The sequence below is a fragment of the Enoplosus armatus genome, chromosome 16 (assembly GCF_043641665.1).
Source record: "Enoplosus armatus isolate fEnoArm2 chromosome 16, fEnoArm2.hap1, whole genome shotgun sequence".
In the NCBI taxonomy this organism is placed as follows: Eukaryota; Metazoa; Chordata; class Actinopteri; order Centrarchiformes; family Enoplosidae; genus Enoplosus; species Enoplosus armatus.
Genome location: NC_092195.1, coordinates 22,317,653 through 22,337,182, shown reverse-complemented (window position 1 = coordinate 22,337,182; position 19,530 = coordinate 22,317,653). Strand labels below are relative to the sequence as shown.

At 44.8% G+C, this 19,530-nt stretch overlaps 3 protein-coding genes across 3 annotated transcripts; 1 reads left to right on the top strand and 2 right to left on the bottom strand.

Moving 5' to 3' along the window:
• The first annotated feature begins 317 nt into the window (after positions 1-317).
• On the top strand, positions 318-7,076 carry jtb (jumping translocation breakpoint). The gene is made up of 6 exons (XM_070921178.1): positions 318-456; positions 5,149-5,362; positions 5,451-5,491; positions 5,628-5,713; positions 5,842-5,921; positions 6,636-7,076. The coding sequence occupies exons 2-6, from the start codon at positions 5,274-5,276 to the stop codon at positions 6,790-6,792; spliced, it is 453 nt and encodes a 150-aa protein (XP_070777279.1). The 5' UTR covers positions 318-456; positions 5,149-5,273; the 3' UTR covers positions 6,793-7,076.
• Positions 7,077-7,360: 284 nt separating this feature from the next.
• Positions 7,361-11,777, bottom strand: glmp (glycosylated lysosomal membrane protein). The gene is made up of 7 exons (XM_070921173.1): positions 11,669-11,777; positions 10,973-11,137; positions 9,825-9,923; positions 9,488-9,652; positions 9,067-9,285; positions 8,356-8,624; positions 7,361-8,280 (listed from the first exon to the last, which is right to left on the bottom strand). The coding sequence occupies exons 1-7, from the start codon at positions 11,768-11,770 to the stop codon at positions 8,106-8,108; spliced, it is 1,194 nt and encodes a 397-aa protein (XP_070777274.1). The 5' UTR covers positions 11,771-11,777; the 3' UTR covers positions 7,361-8,105.
• Positions 11,778-12,462: 685 nt separating this feature from the next.
• cct3 (chaperonin containing TCP1, subunit 3 (gamma)) lies at positions 12,463-19,016 on the bottom strand. The gene is made up of 14 exons (XM_070921169.1): positions 18,928-19,016; positions 17,593-17,654; positions 16,877-16,927; positions 16,546-16,608; positions 16,343-16,439; positions 15,979-16,096; positions 15,247-15,433; positions 15,022-15,171; positions 14,675-14,807; positions 14,013-14,094; positions 13,745-13,925; positions 13,152-13,397; positions 12,794-12,925; positions 12,463-12,694 (listed from the first exon to the last, which is right to left on the bottom strand). The coding sequence occupies exons 1-14, from the start codon at positions 18,953-18,955 to the stop codon at positions 12,602-12,604; spliced, it is 1,623 nt and encodes a 540-aa protein (XP_070777270.1). The 5' UTR covers positions 18,956-19,016; the 3' UTR covers positions 12,463-12,601.
• Positions 19,017-19,530: the final 514 nt, after the last annotated feature.

Sequence of the window (19,530 nt, the reverse complement as noted above, 5' to 3'; positions counted from 1 at the left end):
GTGGCATTTATAGCTTATAATTTAATGTATATATCAAAAAAGTTCTCTACCTGTTTCTTTCCACTTTAGACTGTATTTGTATCATAGACATGACCCTCAAATAATTCATAACGTATTAAAGTTCATTGTGAAGGAAAAAAATACCTCAGGACTGTGTTTCAGTTGTGAAGGAGTCCTGGAGGAATTATGCATGCAAGTAAATCTGTGAAAATAACTTTATCTGTGTTCTTCCTTTTTATTAAATCCGTGGAAGAGGTGCTTTTATTCTGAAATGCTGTAACGGAAGTGTTACCTGTGTTATTTGATGCTAACCGGCCGGCCACAGGCCGCGGGCACATTCGGTAACAGTCGGTGGATTAAGTCGGTCGCTTCAACGGGCAGGTTGTTATTAACTGTTTTTTCCTCTTCTCTTTTCCCGGGGTGACTTTAAAATGGCGGGTGTTTCAGCGGATTACGGTGAGTGTTCAAAACTGGAGCTAAGCTAGCTAGCTAACGTCTGTAGGTAAATACAGTGTTATCAAGCTACATGTTAGCATTAGCAGGTAAACTGCTGAATTGTTTTCTCAGTGAGACGCCACACATCCTTAATTAATATTCACATGAAATCGTTAATCACGCCACACATAAATAATTATATGATTTTATATATTATTGTGACGTCGTTCAGTTTGGTAAAGATTCAAGAATCACGTGATTAACTCTGTTAGCTTGTTAGCTAACCTGTTAACGCCTGATGTCTTTGTTTTGGGTCTGTGCAGTGATTAAAATAATATAAAGGACAGCTAGAAACTGTTCATTAGTTAAATAACTGCTTAATTCAGAAAATAGAAAACATGTCCATCACATGTTTAAAGCAACAGTGAGAAATAGAAAGCATTCAGAGGGAAGCAGGAAAATATGGTAACTTACAGTAATCGATCTATCGACTAATCGTTTTGCTCTAATAAATAATACATAATAATAAGTATTTACTCAGAATCAGAATCAGAAACTGTTTATTGCCAAGTAACATACATTACAAGGAATTTGCTGTGGTCTGAAGGTGCTATTGTTTCGATAACAAATAAGTAGAATATAAAAGCTAAAATAAGAATAAGAATAAAAGTAAAAATAAGATATGATAAATAACAACAGTGCAGTGACCAGAATAAAGTAAAGTGTCCAGATAAAGTGTCCAGTAGGGGGTGGGTGCGTTAATGTAACGCAGTGGGGACAGGGGTGATGTACGTTAATATAACGTATAGCTTGTGTTTGTATTCTGGGGTGGGGGGGGGCAGTGAGAGTTTGTCAGGTTGACTGCAGAGGGGAAGAAACTGTTTTTGTGGCGGGAGGTTTTGGTCCTGATGGACCGCAGCCTCCTGCCAGAGGGGAGGGGGTCGAACGGATGGTGTCCGGGGTGGGAGGGGTCGGCAGCGATCTTCCCTGCTCTCCTCAGGGTCCTGGAGGAGTACAGGTCCTGAAGAGATGGGAGGTTGCAGCCGATCACCCTCTCTGCAGAGCGGATGATACGCTGCAGTCTGCGTCTGTCCTTGGTGGAGGCAGCAGCGTACCAGACGGTGATGGAGGAGGTGAGGATGGACTCTATGATGGCGGTGTAGAAGTGAACCAGCATTGTTTGTGGCAGGTTAAACTTCCTCAGCTGCCTCAGGAAGTACATCCTCTGTTGGGCTTTCTTGATGAGGGAGCTGATGTTCAGCTCCCACCGGAGGTCCTGGCTGATGATGGAGCCCAGGAAACGGAAGGACTCCACAGTGTCCACTGGAGAGTCACACAGGGTGATGGGGGCGGTTGGGGCTGCGCTCTTCCTAAAGTCAACAACCATCTCCACTGTCTTTGAAGTGTTAAGCTCCAGGTTGTTGCTGTTGCACCAGGTGGTCAATCTCCCACCTGTAGGCAGACTCATCCTCTCCAGAGATGAGTCCGATGAGGGTGGTGTCGTCCGCGAACTTCAGGAGCTTGACAGACTGGTGACTGGAGGTGCAGCTGTTGGTGTACAGGGAGAAGAGTAGAGGAGAAAGAACGCAGCCTTGAGGGGAGCCGGTGCTGATCGTCCGCGAGTCTGAGACGTGTTTCCCCAGCTTCACGTGCTGCTTCCTGTCAGACAGGAAATCTGTGATCCACCTGCAGGTGGGGTCAGGCACGTTCAGCTGGGAGAGCTTGTCCTGAAGAAGAGCCGGGACGATCATGTTGAAGGCAGAGCTGAAATCCACAAACAGGATCCTGGCATAGGATCCTGCGGAGTCCAGGTGCTGGAGGATGAAGTGTAGAGCCAGGTTGACGGCGTCGTCTACAGACCTGTTGGCTCTGTAGGCGAACTGCAGGGGGTCCAGCAGAGAGTCTGTGATGAATTTGAGGTGGGACAGGACCAGGCGTTCAAATGATTTCATGACCACAGAGGTCAGGGTGACGGGTCTGTAGTCATTTAATCCTGTGGGCCCTGGTTTTTTGGGGACGGGGATGATGGTGGAGGCCTTGAAGCAGGCTGGCACGTGGCATGTCTCCAGTGAGGTGTTGAAGATGTCCGTGAACACCGGAGACAGCTGATCGGCGCAGCGCTTCAGGCAGGATGGGGAGATGGAGTCTGGTCCAGCAGCTTTACGCGGGTTTTGTCTCTTGAAGAGTCTGTTCACATCTCTTTCAAGGACAGACAGAGGTGTCGATGCTGGAGGAGTGGGGGGCGCTGTGGTGGTAGGAGGTGTGAGAGTTCAGCCCCAGGTGTGATGAGGGGGTTGGGGCTGTTGGGCTGGAGCTGGTGGGTGATGGTGTGGGGGATGGTGTCAGGACTGTCCCATTGTCTTTCAAAGCGACAGTAGAAGTTGTTGAGGCTGTTGGCGAGGCGTCGGTCGTTAGCAGAGTTGGGGGCTCTTGGCTTGTAGTTGGTGATCTGCCTGAGCCCCCTCCACACAGAAGCAGAGTCGTTGGAGGAGAACTGGTCTTGTAGTCTCTCTGAGTACAGTCATTTAGCTTCCCTCGCCGCCTTGCTAAACTTGTACTTGGCTTCCTTAAACTCTGCTCTGTTGCCACTCTTAAACGCCTCTTCCTTTTCCAACCTCAGCTGTCGCAGTCTTGCTGTGAACCAGGGTTTGTCGTTGTTGTAACTCACCCTGGTCCGAGTTGGTACACAGCAGTCCTCACAGAAGCTGATATATGAAGTCACAGCCTCTGTGTACTCATCCAGACTGTTGGTAGCAGTCCTGAAAACATCCCAGTCAGTACAGTCCAAACACGCCTTCAGGTCCTCTGCAGCTTCACTGGTCCACTTCTTCGAAGTTCTCACAACAGGCTTAGAAAGTTTTAACTTCTGCCTGTATGTGGGAATCAGGTGGACCATGTCGTGGTCAGAGTGTCCCAGTGCAGCGCGGGTGACGGCGCTGTCCCAGTGCAGCGCGGGTGACGGCGTGAAAAGCGTTACTGACTGTGGTGTAACAGTGATCCAGAGTGTTCCCCTCCCTGGTGGGGCATTTAATAAACTGTTTGTATTTTGGGAGTTCGTGTCTGAGATTACCTTTGTTAAAGTCACCGAGGACAATAACTAAGGAGTCCGGGTTGGTCCGCTCCGTTTCCAGTATCTGATCGGCGAGTGCGCGCTGTGCGTCCTGCACGTTGGCCTCCGGTGGAATGTAAACACCGACCAGAATGAATGAAGCGAACTCACGGGGGGAGTAGTAGGGTTTACAGTTTATGAAAAAAGTTTCCAGGGAAGGAGAGCAATGCCGATTTCCTGTGGCGTTCCGTTGTATATTTGGGAGGAATGAGTCTCCCACTGAAGCTGCTCTTGTGTCTGACCAGTACGTCATGAAGAGGATGCGAGACATTGTCCAAGATGCTCCACAGCTTGGACAGCATCCTCCTCTATGACACCACCGTCAGAGAGTCCAGCTCCACCCCCACAACGTCACTGGCCTTGCGGATCAGTTTATTGAGTCTGTTGGAGTCCGCCACCCTCAGCCTGCTGCCCCAGCATGCAGCAGCATAGAGGATAACACTGGCCACCACAGACCACTGGTCAAAAATATAAAAAAGTGAAACAGAATCTTTATGTTATGGACGATCACATGATTAATAAACTAACTGATTTTAGAAGAAGGAGAATGAGTCAAATCAAGCAGATTGTTGAGTAATAAATGTGGAAACATCATCAGAGATGATGACTATTCTCTCAGGAGACTCGGGTCTTTTGGAGTGCAGGGGGCACTCCTGACTCTGGATTCAAGACCCTGGACTCAGTGGAAGTAGTGGGAGAAAGGCGAATGATGGCTAAGCTATCATCCCTGAGGGAGAACAGGTCCCACCCCATGCAGGACACTCTGGCAGCACTGGGCAGCTCCTTCAGTGACAGGCTGCTTCACCCGCAGAGTGTGAAGGAGAGGTACCGCAGGTCTTTCCTCCCGGCAGCTGTCAGGCTTTACAATCAGAACTGCTACCAGTAAACCACACACACTAGAATGGACAATCCACTATGCAATATTTACATCTCTCTATGTGCAATACAGTAAAATTCCTTTACCTTCTTTTCGTTCTGTGGATTTGTAAATTATAGTTGTTGTTTTTTATAATTATAAAAATACATAATGTTTTTTTTTATAGTTTTTTTTAACAATAGTCTTTATTGTTTTTATTTATTATATCTTGATTTTCTACTTATGTCTCTATTGCACTATCCTGCTGTAACAATGCAAATTCCCCCACTGAGGGATTAATGAAGGATTATCTCATTTTACCTGCAGTCGTCTGTGACTACAGATCAGAGCTCTGTGATTAGATCCCACCGTACAACAACCAACAAACAAACAACAGATGTAGGCCGTCTCCTTGGAAACTAAAGTTTCAGGTGTTTTTCTGTAACATTAAATATTTGTGACTGAAGAAGCTGCGAAGTTCAGTTGTTTATTAAAAAGCTTTGCTCGTTTGAATTCATTGTTTTATTCAACGTTTATTTTAAGTTCCACATGGGCGGATCAATAATCAGATCAATAGGTGATGAAAGTATTTTTTTGTTGCAAATTTATGACAAATATAAATGTATTATTATTATTATTATATATACTAACCAAAGTCATGTGGAAACCCCTGGAAAGATGTTCGTATGAAGGCTGAACATGTTATTGGTCAACAGAACCAGAGTGAGTGATCTGTTTTATTTTTCAGATTTCAGCAGCCGGGAGCCCTGAGACAGGCAGACAGACAGGAAACCAGCTGTGAGTCAGACAGTAAACCGGTCCAGAACCGGTCTCAGGGTGGCTGTGGTGTCGTCCTGGTGGAGGAGCAGGCTGATGGAGAGCGACTGTCGGATCCCCGTGGCCTGTTGTCGCCCTCGAGTCCTGGTCCTCCATGCTCTGTTCTGGGGCCTGGTCTCCCTCAGGTCAGTGTGAGCTCAGAGAGCGGCTGCAGATAGCAGTCTAGACCTGATCAACATGTGAAGTGACCTGAGAACTTCTGCTGTGTTTCAGGGTGTTCGGAGCGGCTCTGCTGAGTGACGACAAAGCAACAGGTAAACAGCGGCAGCAAGGAATCCTGGGAAAATAAAGACAAAAGGAATCAGTAGCATTGAATATTGTCTGACCTCCGGCCCTCTTCTTCTTCTTCTTCTTCTTCTTCTTCTTCTTCTTCTCCTCTTCCTCCTGCAGCAGTGAAAGTGGTGGTCGCCCCCTGCTGGCTGCTGGAGGAGTTTGTGGTGACGACAGAGTGTTCGCAGTGTACCGCCTTCCAGACTGTAAGTGTTGAGTTTTAAACATTTAAAGGCCCCGTCCTTGTATGCCTTGAGAGTTTTGAAACTGGCTGGTGGTTGTCATGACGACAGCAGCACTCTTTTAAGTGATGAGGTTGTTTGCTGTGTTTCAGAGGTCATGGTCGTCCTGTGGACCGACGGGATACGTGGAGCGAGTCAACTGCACCAGATCCAACCGAGACGAGTACAAGAGGTCAGACTGACGGGTGTTAGCTGGAAGCTAGCATCTAGCTAACAGTGTGTGTGTTTGTGTTGACTCTTTTGTTGCCTGTCTGAACATTAATGAAGCAGATTCATGAAATGTAATCCAGGAAGTAGACGGGGCCGATCCGGTTCAGACTCTTTCTTTACTGAACTGAATTAGAATGAAAGTGATCATTTATTATTATTTTATGTGAGTGTTAAACATTTGGTTGCCCCGGTGATCCACTCTGTTCTGCTAACGAAGCAGTTCTTTCTTCCTCTTCATCAGCTCTGAGTAGAAAACATGGGGGGGGGGGGTCGGGGTCAGGGTCTCGTGTTCTCACATCCATGAGATGATTCATGTTCCTTCAGAAATAAAGGAACTCCACCAAAGATCCTCTGTGAGGGAAGAAGCTCCACTCTGAGTGTTTCTGTAGCTCAACAACAGAGTGAGGTAGCGATGAGAGGATCCATTCCTTGAAGATACCCAGGTCATGTCACTCACCCGCCACCATGAACTCTTTTGGTTCTTTATTTTGTTTTCTAATTAAGAACAATGTGATTGATATCAGCAAATAACCAATATCAAAGGATCGAAAACATGTCAAAACTTTGGCCTTCCTTTGTCCTGAGTTTTTTAGGAAAACCTGCAGACAGCCTTCAGGTCTGAAACACCTGCCGTAGCCTCCCCCTCTCTAACATCTCCCCCCTCTCTCTCCCCCAGCTGTCGCTCTGCAGTGATGGAGGAACATCTCTTCTGGAAGTTCGAGGCGGCCATGTTGGCTCTGACGGCTCTCTTTGCCGTCGTGGTGGTCGTCCGTCAGCGCTGGCTCGACCGCCTCGCTTCCGAGAAGGTCCGCCGCCAGATCGAGTCCATCTAGGACACCAGAGATGCCTGGACTTGGACTGAGTGTGGTTTTTATTTTGCAGCATTATTTTAACAACATGGAGTTTAAACTGATCCAGACTCTGAAGACACACTGAGATCCACCAGGGATCAGGACTAAAGAAAAACCTGCAGAGAACTGGACTCTTCTATTTTATTTAAAATGGATTCAGAAACACGACCATTAAATCTTCATTAAAGTTCATTCTGTCAATTTAATTTATATTTTCTGTAATGAGTTTAAAATAAACTAAAATAAGATGTTTGATATTCAATAAACAAAAGAACCAATCAGAGTCGATGTTTGAAACTAAAACTTTCACATTCAAAGGAATTGCATTTAACCCCAGGCTGAAAACAAGCCTCAAACTGCTCTCTGGACCAGGGTCCTGAGGGGTAACTGCCCACTAACTCTGAGTTAGTTGACCCTAAGACAAGGGACACTATGGGTCTTCAGGTCCAGACCCCCCCCCCCCTCCCCAAAGTTTCAGCCCCTGGTTCGCAACTCAACATCATTAAGTTTAACTGAAATCATTTTTTAAAAATCTGGTGAATTCATTGAAGACTTTAGACATTTTTATTGAAGTAAAACTTTCCAAAATGTTCAAATAGAAGATTTAAAGACTGAAAACTAAAATGAAAAGCAGGTTTTACAGCTTTAAGAGAATATGAAGGAACCAAAACAACAAAGATTCACTTCCTGGTTTAATCACAATCTGAAATATTCAGCTTCCTGTTTGACACTTCAGAGGGACCGCTGAGTCTTCTTCTGTTAAAACATTCTGTGTTGCTCCCCGCTGACAGTCTTCTTCTTCACGGCCTTTGTTGGTACATTTCCACCGAGTCATCAACACATTCATAAACATATTTGTTGTCAGTTGGAAATCTGAGGTTCTGATTGGTCGACTCAGTTCACATCTCTGAATACAAGGGTCTTCAGTAGGAATCAATGGGCTGAGAGCCACAGACAGGAAGTCAGACAACATTAACATGTTGGTTTGAGTCTGAACATGAGAACAGCAGTAGATTTATATTTTAAATAATTGGTTTAAAAAGAAATGGGATCCTTCCCTCTGTCGCGTCAGTGGATCATAATGCTGATTAAATGTAATAAAACAATCAGTAGAATAATGATCAAGTCAAGACGATCTGAAGGTCATTTTCTTCACCGCTAAAAAACAGTTTTGTAAAAGTCTTCTGGGTTCTGATTGGCTGGATGGACAGTGATGTCACTGGTCCGTCAACACAATCAGCATGTCTTTAAAAACAAAAACAGTTTCTGTCGCCTCATTGGCTGCGACAAAGCCATCAGTTGATTGGTTCGTAGGTTGCCGTTGAGGCCGTCGCCCTCTTGCGGATGCAGATGCAGACTCCACCCAGCAGCAGGAGGATCATGGGAGTTCCCAGACCAACCGCCATCATGGTTAGAACCAACGGAGAGAACGAGTCGACAGGAGGAGAGCCGCAACCCACCAACACCGTCCTGAAGGAAACACATGAAGAATTATTATTAAAGAATTAATTCACAGTTTAAGTCAATCATTCAAGTAAAACCGACCAGCTGAGGAACTTGGTGCTGTTGTAGAACGGTTCTCCTGGGAGGCCGAAGCTCACGTTGAGTCCGAATGTTTCTGGTTCTGTGTAGAAACCTCGGATCAGACCGGATGCCGCCGCCACCGCCTCGCCACTCTGAGGCCGTGGGTCGGAGTGACGGCACGGCGTGGCGTCCTCCAGAGCCGGATCAGACTGACGGTACGCCACCGGCTTCCACTGTACGAAACCCAGAACATCAGAGCTGCCGTTCTCAGACGACACCCACTGAGACACCTGAGAGGTCAATGGGCAACACATGTTAGCATCACGTGCTAGCTTGTAGTCTGAGAGCATCAGGACAAACTGGTTCATGGTTTATTTGGCATAGTTAGTATCTCAGGGTAACAATTCCAGCCAGTCAGAAAATTGGAGGATCTTTCTGATTGGCTGTTTTGTCTCCAATCTGATGGCTTGTAGTTTGATAACCAGGAGAAAAGAGAAGCAGCCAGACACATGGAGGTGGTTTACACAGGTTTACAGACCTGGTTTTGAGTTTTCACCTTTATATATTTATTTAATTATTAAGTTATTAGTTAGTTGATGTCATAAAACCATGCATTATTCTGTTTGTAAATGAATTATCAGGTTTTATAATTTGTATATATGTATGAAGTATCAGCAGATCAGCTGTTAAGTAACGTAAAAAATAAGTTTCTGTCAGCAGTTTATTGATCACCTTGAATATTGACGGCGTGAACTCGTCGTCAATCGATCGATGAACCTCCACTCTGCTCAGAGGATAAGTCCCGCCCACCGCCTGCAGCTCCAATAGGAACCTGGAACGAGTGGCCCGCGGCACCACACCGTCAAGCCACACCCCTAACTGGGAGGAGTTAGTGGTGTGGAGGAGGCGGGGCCAGGATTGACCACGCCCCTCCGTCTCAAACACCGACAGCTGGAGGAAAACAACAAAAAGAACAAAATGATTCATGAGGACAGACTGGCAGTATCTATTAATAAAGTTACTGAAGAGTCATTGGACCTCTGCTGATGACATCATCAACACATGATGACAGCATGAGGAAACAAACCAATGTTTTCTGGGTCACGTGACCCTGGTGTCACCAGGACGACAGACAGACAGTTTGACCGCTGACCTGCAGGCAGAGTGATCCGTTGGTGAAGGTTGCGGCGGCTCCACAGAGCAGAGCGGTTGGACCCGACAGGTTGAGACGAGACCAGCTGAAGTCCTGCAGCTCATATGGAGGGAAAAGGTCAGAGGTCGGATCGGCCGTGTCGTTAACGTCGTCGTACTCCAACAGCTGAGAGACGGGAAACAGTTTTGTTTAATAAAAACAGAGTTCAGACAGCCTCATTGTTCTGCATCATAGAGCTACAGTCACACACGTGTCATTCAAAGTCACCAATGAGTGACATTCAATGATTTAAGGTGGACTGACTGATGTTAGCAGATTTAAGGTGGATGTTTCTGACCCTGCTGAAGACAACGGCAGTGCTGAACAAGATGCTGCTCTCTGGCTCCACCTTCAGGCTGCCGCTGTGGTTACGAGCCACAAACTGAGTCCAGTTCACCTGAGAGAGAAACGCAAGACCATCTATTCAGGTTCAGAAGATTAAAGAGGAGCGTGACATTTCAAACATGGCAGCTCCTTGTTGATGATTGGCTCGTTGGTTGACCCGTCACTTCCTCTTCCAAAACACATCAGGTAGCTAGACGAGAAGAAATACGCAAATCGAAAACAGCTTTCTTCTTCTACTGCTGCTTTCTTCTTCCACAACCCTGTGCCACCTAAGAACCAGCTGATCAGGTGTTCAGACACTGTAAACAGGTGCTTAACTGTAAACTCACCAATCAGGCATAAGCACTATAAAAAGGCAACAGGCGAGTTTACCTGTCTTCAACAAACATGGAAGGCAACAAGGAAGAGGAAAGGCTGGAGGAGGATGTGGACAAAGAAGACGAGGACCAAAGTTATAATAAATAAAAGAAATAAAACCTTTTCTCAGTGAACATGTGTTATGCAAGGACAGCCTTACGAGATGTTTTCTTTCCACCGCTGCCTGACAGACACATTCTTTCTCCTTCCTTGTGTTTTGATTTGAGGTGATAGAAAATACTTCTTGTATCACCACCTCTTGCATCCACTGTCGCTTTCTGCATGTTGTCTGACTTTTTAAACCTAAACCATGTCCATATAGTGAAAGCTGCACTGGTCTTCTTTTATACCAACTATTCGTTGTGTGCGGCGCTTTCAGCCATTTCCAAATAAAGCAGCGGCCTCTCACATTTTCCATACAATGCGCTGACGCAGGCTGATGACGACGAATCCTGCAACTTTTGATTTTGGTCAAGCAAAATGAGGGCTGTACCGGTGAGCACAGCAGACTCAAAAGTCATACCAGTGTACTTTCTATACTGTTTATATGTCCACCCCTTCCTCCCACTGAACTCCCCCGTCCTTAACCGTGTTTTCGGCATGGTGCTGGGAAGTTTACAATCTCCATCCCCGCCAGGATTCCCGTCATTCAAGACTTGGAGGCCTGCGACCAAATTAATGCATCTGAGCGTCGTGTTTCTGTGATTTGAGGTTAGATAAAAAGGTGTGAAGATAAAACCAGACCTGAACAGTAGACGTAGTAGTGTTGGTGTGGACGAGCAGCAGCGTCGGTGCCCCCTGGCTGCAGAACAGGAAGTGTAGCGTGTCATTGTCTCCCACGGCTCTCACATGCAGCAGATCGCCACCACGAGGAGTCGAGGTCGAGCCAGGGTTCAACTGTACCGACAACTGAGGGAGAGAAAAAGAGACAAAGACCTCCATCAATCACCAGTGATCAAAGGCTGACACTGATTGATTGATTGATCAGCGGCTCAAAGAAGAGAATCTGATCACAACTTTGTGGAGGAAAACACAAAATGAAAGTTCCTTGTAGTTGCTTTTATACGACTACAAGGAACTAGATTTTCAACGGAGCTGCAGTTTGTCTGAAATGAAAAACAGTAAAAATCTTCTGAGCTGAAAGTTCAGTTTGTTTTATAATAAAATAATAATCTGCATCAAACTCAGCGAAAACAGTTACTCAACGACATTTAAGGTGGAAAACTGCATTTAACTGCATTTCAAATCATTTTCGGGTTTTAGTTTTCAGAATTAAGAACATTTCAGTTTCTTTATCAGTTTAAGTGACACATTAAGCAGCTGAATGTAGAATCGTCTATATAAAATATAAAAAGGAACACAAACAGTTTCACTTCCGGTCAGTCTCTTTTTCCTTCGCGGTCTTTAACTTCATGTTTTGAAAGTTTTCTGCTCTCTCACCTTTCTGGAGTAACTTTCTGCTCCGCGGAACAAACTGAAAAAACAAAACAGTAGAATGAGAAAAGAAACTCCGTAACTCCGCTTCTTCGCTGTGGCCACCATCTTTGTTGTGACCTAGCGGCGCTGCGGGTCACGTGACCCCCTATCTTATATGTCAGCTGACCACTGACAAGCCCCGCCCCATACTAGTTTTTTTTTTTTTAAGAAATCTTTAATTAATTTACAAAAATGACAGCTTCAACACAACGTAGAGAGGAAATGACAATAAAACGTCCTGAAAGCGCTAAATAAATAAATAATAAAAATAATCTGATGAATTTAACGTTTGGATAAAAACTTCTGTACATTCTGTCACAGATATAGGAAACATACAGCATTTATTTATTCAATCATTTCAACTGTGGATGTGTGAATGAAGTGAGGTTATTAAGACTTCTTTTTGTAGTTTTGAGTTCTTAAATTTGAATGACCTCAATGATACATTTTAGCTTTAACTATTTATTGAATATATACTGTATGTGACAAATGACTGACTGTTGGCTGACATGTTGCAGTTTCACTGGATATTCATGTTAATGATAATCACAACATGCTGATGAGAAGTGGAACAACATTTATAATTTGAAGTTGCAGAAACATTCAGACCCCTGAAAGATGCAGATTGAGATAACCGTTTATAAACCATCAGTTGGATGTGAAGAGGTTCAGGCCCTAAAGCAGCTTCAGGGACTTGATCCACTTCAATACCATCAGACCATCTTCAATATGTGAATGAAAACCAGAGAGACCAGAAACAAGTTTACAACTTTGACTTTATTGACGGGTTATTAAGTTTCAGTGAGTCGTCTGGCACACACACACTCACACTCACACTCACACTCACACTCACACTCACACACACAGACTCTGAGGTTGATCTGGATCGATGTGGATCTACTCCGCTCCCTGTCCTCCCATCTGACCGTCTTTGTCTTTCTTCTTGTGACCAGAGACGATGTCATCGATACGCAGCAACAAGATGGCCGTCTGAACAACAGAGACGGAGAGAGTTACAGTGAGGAGTAACCAAACAGGATCAGTACAGTCAGTATTGATCAGCATCGATCAGCGTGTGTGGTTTCTGACCTCGACGGCGGTCTTGTAGGTCTGAGCTTTGACAGCCAGCGGCTCCCAGATCCCCAGAACTGACATGTCAGACAGACAGCCGGTCTCACCATCCACTCCCCAACACACACTGTTGTCCTGAGTGTGTTTGGCCTGAACACAGACACATAATCAATAACTACATTTATACATCAATAATTCATAATTCAGTACATGACCTGAGTCAGCACACAATAGCACACTTTTACCCTCAGGTGTGTTGTAAGTAAAGTTTTCACCGTCAAGGAAGGTGTTTTAATACAGTTGTACAATCAGTGAGGTCAGCACCCTGATTATAAATAAAGTTACTGACATTATAAATAAAGTTTTGGTGTTGTACCCTCAGTGATGTGAGCACTCTGATGGTGGAGGCTCCACAATTCTGGATCAGGGTTCGGGGGATGACCTCCAGTGCCTGAGCCACAGCCCGGTACGGCCACTGTTCGATGCCTGTCAGAGCGCGAGAACGCTCCATCAGACGCTTCGACACCGCCATCTCCACAGCGCCGCCACCCAACAACAGCAGGGGGTCCAACAGCACGTTACGACACACCTGCATGGCGTCCTGCAGGTTCCTCTCCACCTCCTGAAGGTCACAAACACAGTTTAACATAGAGCACAGAGGGCCCTGAACACCTCAGTCATTTATATCAACTAGAAAAAGGTTCTATTGACTTGTAGGAGTGTCAGTGAGATGATGTCGCCCACATCCTGCTCTATACACAGATGTTAAAATCTGAACATGACACTTCATCTGCAATCACAAAAAACCTGCACTAACATGAAAAAAGGTACAAAGGGTGGAGAGACTGGTGTAAAGTTGAAGTGGGTTAAGAGGAGCTGACAAAGTTCAAGTGAATGTGTGATAATAATAGTAATAATAATAATAATAATAATAATAATAATAATAAATAAATAGTAGAGAGCTCTCACAGCCAGGATCTCCTTGCTGGCTCCTCTCAGCAGGATGGTGCAGGCTTTAGGGTCTTTACACTCCGTGACGAAGGTGAAATACTCGTCACCGATCTTCTTCACCTCAAACAGCCCCGCCCCCGTACCGATGTCTTCCTCGCGCAGTTCGTCAGTCCGACTGACGATACGAGCCCCACACGCCCTGAGAGAGAGTTTACAGAAGTGTTGAGCTGTGAGCCGATTGGCTGCAGGTGAACCAGGCGACCTGAGCTGAGACTGAGCAGTTTACCTGGCGATGCGGTTGTTGTCCGTCTTCCTCACGCGGCGGATGGCGGTGATGTTTGCCTTCATCAGGTAGTGCTGAGCCAGATCTGAGGAACAGGAGGGACACAAGTACAGGTTTATTTTCCATAAATCACAAATGTCAAAATAAAGCAGCTCTCACCTGAAGAATAAACAGAGTTTCTGTACTTTTAGTTGATTTCATTAAAGATGAAATAAATGTTGCCTGATCAAGAACTTTGAACAAACTTTAAAAGGTCACTCGAGCAGCTTTGCATGATTCACTTATTTATCTCGTCCTGGTCCTTCATGCAGCCCCTCAGTCTGTCTGAGCCTGCCTGTGCTTGGTGGGTGGTGCTGTGATCGGAGCAGATGACCTGCTGAGTGCGGTGACTGTATAGTTCATCATCACATCACCAGCGTCTGGAAGTCCTGATGGCTCGTTTAAAGGCACAGTGTCTGAATACGAGCTGTGTGCGTACGCTCACAGTATTTATACATCAGCTACAGCCGCTTTAGAATCCAACGAGAACACATCCCTTTCTACAACATGGAACCTTCGTTAGTCTGATCACCTGATCAAACTAGGTCAGCTTGTAACCTTATTGGTTATATTATACTTCCTGTCTCACCTGACGAGTTGCTGTGATGCAGGTGTGCTGTACCTACCTGAGATGCCTTTCTCAGTGAAGACCAGGTCTGGTTTGAGGCGGATGACGTCCTCGCAGATCTGCTGGATGTATTCTTCCTCCATCTGCAGGATCCTGGCAAAGTCTTCCTCCTTACTGATCTCTATGTCCGTCTGTGTGCGCGCGCACACAAGAAATACACACGTATTACTCAAAGTGAACATGTTACACACACTAATACAGCGCAGTGTGTTCATGTGTCAGTGTGTGCGTCACCTGACTCTCCCCCTTCTTGTCTCAGAGTGTGAGTGTGAGTGTGTGTGTGTGTGTGTGTGTGTGTGTGTGTGTGTGTGTGTGTGTGTGTGTGTGTGTGCGTGCACATGTCACCTGGCTCTCCCCCTTCTTGTACTCCAGAGAACAGTCCAGCAGGATGATCCGTGGCTCTTTGATCATGCGTCTCATCCTTGGATGAGTCACGTCTTTGTTCACCATGACTCCTCTCAGCACACACGAGTCCTCGATGATCCCCCCTGGAACCTGAACACAAGGCAGCAGGTGTTAGAGGAAGCATCGGGATCCGTCAGAGAGCTGCAGTAAGACAGGACGTCGTACCTTCTCCACTTTGGCGTACTTCTTGATGTCGATCTCTTTGCGTCCATTGTCCTCCAGCTCCACGGTCCGGACGGCGTCCAGAGCAATGCTGCAGGCCAGTTCAGACCAGCGGCTCAGAGCTTTGGTGTTGATGGCCGAGTGGACGATCTTCAGCATCATGGAGCGGTCTGACGTGTCCACGGGGGTGCTGAGGACGGGGTTTAAAAGGTCAATCAGCTGCTTCAACAGGAAATCTCTGCAGTGTCATGTTCACTCTGAGTTTAATATTAGTTTTATTTTATTATTGAACAGCAGTGTCATTAATACACAACCTCAAGATCAAGATGGCGCCGCGGATGGCTGCCTCGGTCTGTTGGAGCGCATTGTTTTGCCTTGTTTTGTTTGTAAACAGCGTTTTTTGTTTTGGTTCACGGAGCTCTTTCACCAGAGAAGAGCTCATGAACATCAGGGGAACAACTCCAGTGGATTTGTTTCCCGAATTTCTTCTTATTTTTATTCTTATTTTACCTTTTATATTCTACTTATTCGTTATCGAAACAATAGCACCTTCAGACCATGGCAAATTCCTTGTAATGTATGTTACTTGGCAATAAACAGTTTCTGATTCTGATTCTGACCTGGAAATGAAGTCAGCAGCCCTACAAAGCTAATGCTAACACCAACATGTCTGTCTCCTTCCTGCTGCTCTTTCACAGTAAAAGCCTTGCCTGGCCTGTGTGACTGAGCGTGTACCTGATCTCCATCAGAGTCTCCAACATGTCCTCCAGAGCCTGCCGGTAGGCACTGATGATGACGGTCGGATGCATCTGCTGCTCCAGAAACTGCTCCGCTACAGACAGCATCTCCCCAGCTACACACACACACACACTTCAGTCAGCTGATTTACATTGTGAAGTCCACGTCGAGGCTCTGAGGACTGAACAGACTGAAGCCTCCGGAGGATAACTTGTGATATTTAGGTTAAAGAAATAAAACTTCCCGAGAACAAAGAAACATCAATAATAAGGTGATGAGGATTCATGTGCAGCAACAACTACAATAATAATATATAATAATATATAACAGAGGACGTTCAGGTGCAGGGTTTGTATCTCACCCAGTATGATGACTGACGTGGTCCCGTCTCCCACCTCTTCATCCTGTGTGCGGCTGATCTCGATCATCGACTTGGCAGCAGGATGCTGGACCTGTATCTGTTACCATGGAGATACAGGTCCTCAGTTATAATAATAATAATAATAATAAACAGTGTGTATGTTTAATGCTGCCACACTCTGAACTAAAGTTATACTTGCTCACCTCTCTGAGGATGGCGTTTCCATCGTTGGTCATCACGATTCCTCCCATGGGGTCGAGCAACATCTACACACACACACACAGGTTTAGTCAATTAACAGAAAATTATTCAATTCACTATTTTGATAATCAATTAATTGTTACAAAACTGAATGAAGTACTGACCGAGTGTATGAAGTACTGACCGAGTGTATGAAGTACTGACCGAGTGTATGAAGTACTGACCGAGTGTATGAAGTACTAGCCCAGTCAGATTGGTCAACATTCACCAGTTTAATATATTTCAGTAAAGCAGCCATTTTGTTCAGTCTGCTGGATGATGAAGCTTCCTCACCTTCATCATGGCCCGTGGGCCGAGGCAGGTCCTGATCACATCTGCGATGGTCTGAAACACACAGATGACACTTTTAACATTTTAATACTTTGAGGTAAAATGATCCTCAAATCTGCAAGAAGAAAGCAAAAAGTAAAGGAATGCCTGAAAATATAAACACATGTTTGTGTAACAGCAGTGTTTCCCCTTAATGCACCTCACGTTACGCCGCTGCTGAATATATTTATGTTCACGAGAGGAGGACAAGAGGGCTCCTCTTATCTCTTTAGAAATTAACGTTACAGTAGTTTGCGCTCTGGACGCTTCATATAAAGGTCAGTTCACTCACCTGTGAAACTCTGCGCTGATCACAGATTCAGGATTATCATTCAGCCCTGCAGCTTCACATGAGCGTCACGCAGTAACTTTACAGCAAACACAATCATTTCATAAGAATACGCAAGGAAAAACTGTGAAATGAACAACATCTAGAAGATCCCTTTTGATACAAAGATAGAAAATGTTCCACATGCACCTGTAGTCTTCTTCCTGGAGGCGGGCCTTACTAAGAAGAGGGCCACCGTGACACGAGCTTTGAGAGCTCCACCGCTACAAACACTGAACAGAGACTGTCGTTCATCTCTCGACCCCTAAGATTTATGTTAAGACCCTTATGGGGGTCCCAACCCTCACCTTAGGAACCACGCAAGGGTCCCTATTATTCATTAGAAACTGACCTTTGCAGCGCTGATGTTTCCAGTCTGGACTTTACGTCCTGACTCTCTCTTTACGTTCTGGTCTGCAGAGAAAACAGAGACAGGAAGTTAAAGCACCACACACAACCGCACTCATTTATATTATTGATTAAATAATAACTTTAATTATGTCATATACGGATATTCAGAGATTATTCTACAACTACAATATTCAAACAGCCATAATTAACATAAAAGGTTTCTTCAGTCTGACCAACAGACCAAAGACACAAAAATAAGAAACTGACAGCGATTTAAACATGAGCTGATCAACTACCTGCATGACTGAATACCACAACACACTCCACACAACAGAAAGCATTCAAAAAGTCACCCGTTCCCTCTGGGTTTTAAACTGTTGGTCGGACAAAACAAGACAAGACGTGAAGTTGGACTCTGAAAAACACAAACCACATCTCACTTTATAGACTACTTAGTTAATCAATTAATCAGAAAAAACACCCCTAATTGATAAAGTGATGATAGTTTGTGGGGAAACAATCAGTCGAGTATTGTAGGTATTATGACCAAGCAGATGATTCATTTTCTATTTCACTCCAAACAAAACGTGTTAAACACAATAAAAAGACACAATTTAAAATGTTTCATCATAAAATGACCATCAATACCAGATTTCATCAATAGTCATCAATGACACATGAAATCGATCTCTGAGCAGCAGTTTAGTGAGGGTGTGGCCGCTTCATTAAAACTGCGAACACATTTCTGTCAGCATCCACTCACATTAGCAGTTAGCTACATTAGCTAATGTTAGCTACATTAGCATCTCAGACTAGTCTTCGTTAATAAACGCATGTTATCAAGTCACATCCGGCCCTGCCATAAGTTTCTTCAACAAAACTCCGCAGTGACATTAAAGCACCCCGCTGACGGTTTCACACTAAGCACTTATTATGGATGAAACCAGTGGTAGCCTGCTAGCGAGCTAACTACATTTTTATGCTCAGTAACGGGGATAAATAAGCTAGGCTTAGCTTAGCTTAGCATCTCGACATGCTCTCCATTGCCTCCGGACACATACGACACGAGCTAACGATGCTAACATCGGCAGGATTTAGCGGTTAGCTCGTTGTCTGTTAACAGGGATGCTAACCGTTAGCCTGGTTAGCACACAGACAGTTGATCGGAGGAGGCACATGCTCCGCCGCTGGTTAAATACCGGTCTCCGCTTTGTGTCGCAGCCGGGCTGCTCTGACGGTAAATGGCTACAAACTGGAGACAGTTACGGCAACAAGAATCCGCCATATTAAAATACAACGTTTAACGTTGAAATTGAATTAATTTTCAGATACTTACTGAGCACTAAAACCTGCTGGCCGAACATTTTGACAGCGGTTGCTGAATAGAGGTGGCCTAGAAGGTTCTTGGATGCACGAGAGGAAGGAGGGCTCAACCGCAGGGGCGGGAAGACAACCACACGTCTGACCAATCAGCTGAGAGAAGTAATGTGATAGACGGACGCTTCCATCGATTGAGTCTAAGACGTGAAAGATCAGCGGAAATAGAGACACAGCCGTTTATGGTGAAAACCAGCAACATTTCATTTAGAATTCTCATTTATTAAATTGTTAGTTAGACGTTGAGTTTTTATTATTATGTTCTCAGTGAAAACAAAACGTATATTAATGGATTTATATATAACTCGTCTATGAAGACCAACAGTATGAAAAAATATAATAATATGTATAATAAATGGTATAAATATATTTACACCAAACCTTTTATTACTTTTCATAAATAGATACATCAAAATTCATAATTTTTCAAAATGGAATTGTTATTTGTTACTTAAGTGTTTTTTGTCTCAGTGGTATCTTGTCATCACATTTGTTTTATGTTACTTGTTTTATGTTAGATAGATGGATGGATGGATAGATAGACACTTTATTTATCCCTGGG

Coding starts and splice junctions, on each gene's coding strand:
- cct3 (XM_070921169.1), bottom strand. CDS start 18,955: ATGTTCGGCCAGCAGGTTTTAGTGCTCA. Junction 16,440..16,545: donor GAAACGCCATCCTCAGAGAG/GTGAGCAAGTAT, acceptor CCATGGTAACAG/ATACAGGTCCAGCATCCTGC. Junction 14,808..15,021: donor ACAAGAAGGGGGAGAGCCAG/GTGACATGTGCA, acceptor GCGCGCACACAG/ACGGACATAGAGATCAGTAA.
- jtb (XM_070921178.1), top strand. CDS start 5,274: ATGGAGAGCGACTGTCGGATCCCCGTGGCCTGTTGTCGCCCTCGAGTC. Junction 5,363..5,450: donor TGGGGCCTGGTCTCCCTCAG/GTCAGTGTGAGC, acceptor GCTGTGTTTCAG/GGTGTTCGGAGCGGCTCTGC. Junction 5,714..5,841: donor AGTGTACCGCCTTCCAGACT/GTAAGTGTTGAG, acceptor GCTGTGTTTCAG/AGGTCATGGTCGTCCTGTGG.
- glmp (XM_070921173.1), bottom strand. CDS start 11,770: ATGGTGGCCACAGCGAAGAAGCGGAGTTACGGAGTTTCTTTTCTCATT. Junction 9,653..9,824: donor CTGCCGTTGTCTTCAGCAGG/GTCAGAAACATC, acceptor CCCGTCTCTCAG/CTGTTGGAGTACGACGACGT. Junction 8,281..8,355: donor AGCACCAAGTTCCTCAGCTG/GTCGGTTTTACT, acceptor TGTTTCCTTCAG/GACGGTGTTGGTGGGTTGCG.